Below are 5,679 nucleotides of genomic sequence, written 5' to 3' on the forward strand. Positions count from 1 at the left end.
GCCGGGCAAAGTCCAGGGGGTGGGGAGGCCCCCTGGGGCTCCTGGGGGCCCGGGCACCTCTCGCTCCCCCAGAGCCGGTGGCTCACCTGCCTGGGCCTCCACCCTCTGGCGGTCATGTGTCTGGTGACCTGGGGGGGGGCTGCTTCTCAGACCCCCCTCCCAGCCCAGGCTGGGGCTCCTGCGGTGGCCCCGAGGTGGGAAGGGCAGTCCTGCCTGCCCCCTGGGAAGGACTAACTAGAGGTGAGGTGCTCTGGCTGCCCTCGTGGGTTGGACGTACAAGCGGCACATTGTGCGGCCCCCCACGTGTGCACACACGAACACACACACACAATGGGCCACTCTGTCCCACCCCCATGCCCTCCCTCCCCCTCCCCTCTGGCCTGGGCCGGGAACACTGGGTGCTGGAGCCAGGCTTGGGAAGCCTGCGGCCTGGCCTGCCTGGCGCCGCCAGCAGACACCGCATGCACACCCCCTGCCCGTCTGCCCAGACCCAGCTTAGCAACGGCAGCGGGCACACATGTCCTGTGACTGACTGCAAAGCAGCAGGCCTGCTGGGAAGGAAAGGAACAGTGCACTGAGGGTAAATTGAGGCCCAGAGGGAAGGCCTTTGCCCAAGGTCACACACTCACTGGAAGGATGCTAGGGTAGGAGAGCTCAACCACTGGGCTGGTCAGAGCTGAGCAGGGCAAGGGCGGGGGCGGGTGGAGCAGCAGGGGCTGTCCTTGCCTACCTCCAGCCTGCGGCTATGCCTGGGGCAGCTTCTTTCCTCCACCTGTATCTGCCCTTGCCCGAAGCAGCGCATTGGGAGGACTACCACTCCCCTCAGACCTTCTTGAGCGCAGGGTGTCATGGCCTCCCCAGGCCTGGCGTGCCCTCAGGTTCCTCCAGGGGCTGCCTGGCAAACGGAGCTGCAGCACAAGCGATGGCTGCATGCATGGACATGCGTGTCCTCTGTGCCCAGCAGGTCACCCTAGCCAGGAGCAGCGGGGGACGGGACCTGCCCTAGCCTGCCCTCACAGGCCGGGGACCAACCCAAGTGCCCCCCATGGGGAGCCTGGGGTTCCTGCAAGCGGCTGAGGGGTCTGGTCAGGTTCACATGGTCTCCCCTGGACCCCCTGCCTCCCCGCAGGTGTATTCCTTATTCCCTACGTCCTGATCGCCCTGGTCGGGGGGATCCCCATCTTCTTCCTGGAGATCTCACTGGGCCAGTTCATGAAGGCTGGCAGCATCAACGTCTGGAACATCTGCCCCCTCTTCAAAGGTGAGCTGCCAGCCCCCACCCTCTCAGGGAGCCCTCCCCTGTCCCAGGCAATGTGTACCACAGCCCCTCCCACCCCGGGCAGCTGACCTTTGGAGACACTATGGTGGCAGTGGGACCCAGGAGAGGGCCCAGCATGTGAGTCTGGACAAGCAAGTGGACATAGGGGGATGGGAACACTGCATGGAGAAGCTGTGCAGGGGACACACCGGGGAGGTGGCATGGTGTCAGGACATTACCAGCACAGGGGTTTGGGGCAGTTATGGACATCTTGGGTATGCAACTGAGAAGGCTCTGGTAGGAGAGGATGGTGTGGCTGCTAGGAGTTCAGCAGGGACCACTACTGGTCCTGGGAAGGGACATGGCAGGGTAGCAGGCCACAGGGACCAGAACCAGCTCATCCGCAGGCCTGGGCTACGCCTCCATGGTGATCGTCTTCTACTGCAACACCTACTACATCATGGTGCTGGCCTGGGGCTTCTACTACTTGGTCAAGTCCTTCACCACCACTCTGCCCTGGGCCACATGTGGCCATGCCTGGAACACTCGCGACTGTGTGGAGATCTTTCGCCATGAAGACTGTGCCAATGCCAGCCTGGCCAACCTTACATGTGACCAGCTCGCTGACCGCCGGTCCCCTGTCATCGAGTTCTGGGAGTGAGTCAGGTGCCTCTGGCCCAAGCCCGGCCTGTTCGTTCCGTTCCACTCACCACCCCACACATGCCCCAGTCCTGGGGACTTGCACACAGGACTGCCACTGTGCTCCACGGCCAGTCCCTGGGCTGGGGTGGGCCTTACTCCTCAGCATTGTCACCTTCCTCCTGTTCAGAACCAGGGACTGCGTATGCACAGGGGCGTGGGAGCAGGGCCCCACCAGGGTTGGCAGGAGAGACAGAAGCCACACATCTGGGGCATGTCCCAGCCTCACGTGCTCTCCTCCCTCTGCCCTGCCCTAGGAACAAAGTCTTGCGGCTCTCGGCTGGGCTCGAGGTGCCTGGGGCCCTCAACTGGGAGGTGACCCTGTGTCTGCTGGCCTGCTGGGTGCTGGTCTACTTCTGTGTCTGGAAGGGGGTCAAGTCGACAGGGAAGGTACCCGCTGCAGGTGGGAGGGTGGGGATGGCACCAGGAGGTGACAGGACCAGGGGCGGGGCATGAGGAGGGTGAGGCCCCAAATCCAGGCCACTTTCTCCCTGCAACTGCTGGCTGGATAGCCCTTTCCAGCCCCCAAACCCAGAGCCTGGCAGCCCCCAGTGTCAAGGACCAAGGCCCAGCCATAGCTGCCCCTTCCCTGTGTCCACCTTGTCCCCTGTCTCTCCCCGGGTCCCCTGGTGCTCCTGCTGACTGAGTCATGGCCTGTCTGAGCTAGGCACCAGGTGAAGTCTGCTTGCATCTGTCCACTCTCCCTCGGGGCTTCCTCTCTGTCATGGGGCCAGAGGTGTGCAGACCCAGTGGGACAGTGTGTCCAGGCCTCCAGTGAGCCGTCTTCCCAGGAATCCCCAAGCTTGGATGCTGGGCAAGGAGGCAGGGGCCTTTGCTATTCCTTCTCTGCAGTGCTGGGGTCAAAGCCTGGCCCTGAGCCTGGCCCTCTTTCTCTTGCCTTTCTGGCCTAGTTAGAATCCCCAGCCACCAAGGCCTCCCTGCAGAGGATGGCATGGACCTGAGAGAGAGCTGTGCTTGTCACCCCAGGCCTTGCCGCTCTGCCCACTGCCACTCCCCTGCCAAACGGTAGATGCCCGGTGACCCCATGGTCCTGTCCTCAACCTGACCTTTGCTGCTGGCTTCCCTTAGGGGAGCCTTGGCTCTGTGGAGCGGGGCAGGACAGGGGATGGGCTGCAGCACCCTGCTGAATTGTCTGGCCCCCCCCAGATCGTGTACTTCACTGCTACATTCCCCTACGTGGTCCTCGTTGTGCTGCTGGTGCGCGGGGTGCTGCTGCCTGGAGCCCTAGATGGTATCATCTACTATCTCAAGCCAGACTGGTCCAAGCTGGCTTCCCCTCAGGTGAGTGATGTGCCTGCGAAGTGGTGAGGGGGCACCAAGCCCAAGCCCGGCCCTCACAGCTCCTCTTGCCTGGTGCAGGTATGGATAGATGCTGGGACCCAGATTTTCTTTTCTTATGCCATCGGCCTGGGGGCCCTCACAGCCCTGGGCAGCTACAACCGCTTCAACAACAACTGCTACAAGTAGGCACCACACTGGCCCTTCTGCCCCTTCTGCCTCCTCTGTCCTGCTTATCCTGCCCTCCCCCACGGGAGCACCAGGTGCCCACCAGTCAGTCCTCTCTGCCCACAGGGACGCCATCATCCTGGCACTCATCAACAGCGGGACCAGCTTCTTTGCGGGCTTTGTGGTCTTCTCCATTCTGGGCTTCATGGCAACAGAGCAGGGTGTGCACATCTCCAAGGTGGCGGAATCGGGTGAGCTCCCCACCCCACCCCACCCCGCAGGCCTGCTGCAGAGCTGCAGTGCTGCTCCACATGTGTCGGAATGCGGGCACATGCAGATGGCAACAGAAGTGACAGCCAGGCTCGGGTGCCCTACTACCCATCCCTGGGGCCACACGGTGTCCTGGCGCTTGTCCCAGAGTTCTGCAGCCCCTGCGCTGCCCCACACCCCCCAGGGGTCACTGGTGACCCATGACCGGGATGGCCTTAGACACAGCAGGGCGCCTTCCTCACCCCACTCCTCTGTCCCCAGGGCCCGGCCTAGCATTCATCGCCTACCCCCGGGCCGTCACACTGATGCCCGTGGCCCCACTCTGGGCTGCCCTGTTCTTTTTCATGCTGCTGCTGCTTGGGCTCGACAGCCAGGTTTGTAGAGGCTCCAGGCCGGGTGCTGGGCTGGGCTCTGGGGGAGCACCAGGAACCTGGCAGGCCAGGCCTGAGCTGTCTCGCCACAGTTTGTAGGTGTGGAAGGCTTCATCACCGGCCTGCTTGACCTCCTCCCGGCCTCCTACTACTTCCGTTTCCAAAGGGAGATCGCCGTGGCCCTCTGCTGTGTCTTCTGCTTTGTCATCGACCTCTCTATGGTGACTGATGTGAGTGAGCCTGGGGTGTGGCTGCTGCTGGGCTCTGGCCGTTGGCCACTGGCCCCCCTCACCCAGCTCTGTCCCCCAGGGTGGGATGTACGTCTTCCAGCTGTTTGACTACTACTCCGCCAGTGGCACCACGCTGCTGTGGCAGGCCTTCTGGGAGTGCGTGGTGGTGGCCTGGGTGTACGGTAGGTCCGGGCCGGGGAAGGTGGGGGATGTGCGGCAGGCAGGGCCGAGGGGACCGCAGCTGTGGCCCTCCCCTCGTCTGCACAGGAGCTGACCGCTTCATGGACGACATCGCCTGCATGATCGGGTACCGGCCTTGCCCTTGGATGAAATGGTGCTGGTCCTTCTTCACCCCGCTGGTCTGCATGGTAAGTAAGGGCTGTGGGAGCCGCCAGGCAGTGGGGGGGATGGCCACAGGGCGCAGCTGACGCATGGCACCCCCACAGGGCATCTTCATCTTTAATGTGGTGTACTATGAGCCACTGGTCTACAACAACACCTACGTGTACCCATGGTGGGGCGAGGCCATGGGCTGGGCCTTCGCGCTCTCCTCCATGCTGTGCGTGCCCCTGTACCTGCTGGGCTGCCTTCTCAGGGCCAAGGGAACCATGGCAGAGGTGAGTGCTGGGTGCCCCTGCCCCCTGCCCTGGGCTGGGAGGTGGGCACAGGAGAGGCCAAGCCTCACGCTCCTCTCCCCGTCCCCGCAGCGCTGGCAGCACCTGACCCAGCCTGTCTGGGGCCTCCACCACTTGGAGTACCGAGCTCAGGACACGGACGCCAGGGGCCTGACCACCCTGAGCCCGGTGTCCGAGAGCAGCAAAGTCGTTGTGGTGGAGAGTGTCATGTGACGCACCCCACCCACCTCACCAGCTCCCCCTCTGGTAGCCATAGCAGCCCCTGCTTGAGCCCCACCCACCCGTGGGGGGGGCTGCCTTTCCCTGACATGGGGGGGGCTGCCTGGGGGGAGGGGAAGACGCACCGTGAGTGCTAAAATTTTTTCCATTTTTAATAAAACACCAAAAATATCACAACCCACCAAAAACAGATGCCTCTCCCCCTGGCCCTAGCCAAGCTGGTTCCCTGCACTGCCCCCCGGGCCCCACCTCCTCCCCATGCCACCACTGTAACCGCCTCCTGAGGCTCTGCGCTGTGACACCTTCAGGTGGCCCCCCAGCCTGCTGGTAGCAGTGGCTGCTTGGGGAAGAGGAGGGTGGGCGCAGGAGGGGAGGGGAGACCAGCGGTTCCCCACACCTGTTTGAAAGCTTCGAGAGCCAACCAGCAACCAGCAAGGGAACCCTCGTTCCTGCGCCAGTTGCCAGTCACCGCCACCTGGTGTGAGCTTGGGTCAGAGTGTGTGTGCGTGCGTGCGTGCGTGCGTGCGTGT

The 5,679-nt window shown here is 63.4% G+C and overlaps 2 protein-coding genes across 2 annotated transcripts in view; one reads left to right on the forward strand and one right to left on the reverse strand.

The window, feature by feature from the left end:
* Pnck (pregnancy up-regulated nonubiquitous CaM kinase) overlaps positions 1–861 on the reverse strand; it is a 16,123-nt gene extending 15,262 nt beyond the window's left edge. Inside the window, exon 1 of the mRNA XM_010628018.2 lies at positions 731–861. The gene's annotated coding sequence lies outside the window, so the exon portion shown is untranslated. The remainder of the gene's footprint in view (positions 1–730) is intronic.
* Positions 862–1,129: 268 nt separating this feature from the next.
* Positions 1,130–5,673, forward strand: Slc6a8 (solute carrier family 6 member 8). Its single transcript, XM_010628020.2, has 12 exons — positions 1,130–1,261; positions 1,666–1,915; positions 2,215–2,347; positions 3,125–3,259; positions 3,338–3,441; positions 3,551–3,675; positions 3,956–4,068; positions 4,158–4,295; positions 4,375–4,477; positions 4,563–4,663; positions 4,742–4,912; positions 5,003–5,673. The coding sequence occupies exons 1-12, from the start codon at positions 1,213–1,215 to the stop codon at positions 5,141–5,143; spliced, it is 1,563 nt and encodes a 520-aa protein (XP_010626322.1). The 5' UTR covers positions 1,130–1,212; the 3' UTR covers positions 5,144–5,673.
* Positions 5,674–5,679: the final 6 nt, after the last annotated feature.

Source organism: Fukomys damarensis, unplaced genomic scaffold, assembly GCF_012274545.1.
Source record: "Fukomys damarensis isolate Sample0158 unplaced genomic scaffold, DMR_v1.0_HiC HiC_scaffold_39, whole genome shotgun sequence".
Lineage (NCBI taxonomy): Eukaryota > Metazoa > Chordata > Mammalia > Rodentia > Bathyergidae > Fukomys > Fukomys damarensis.

What these genes read in the sequence shown, in the direction of transcription:
- Slc6a8 (XM_010628020.2), top strand. Translation starts at nt 1,213, where the DNA reads ATGAAGGCTGGCAGCATCAACGTCTGGAACATCTGCCCCCTCTTCAAA. An exon ending in CCTGTCATCGAGTTCTGGGA is followed by an intron (nt 1,916 to 2,214) that starts GTGAGTCAGGTG and finishes GCCCTGCCCTAG; the next exon opens with GAACAAAGTCTTGCGGCTCT. An exon ending in ACCTCTCTATGGTGACTGAT is followed by an intron (nt 4,296 to 4,374) that starts GTGAGTGAGCCT and finishes TCTGTCCCCCAG; the next exon opens with GGTGGGATGTACGTCTTCCA.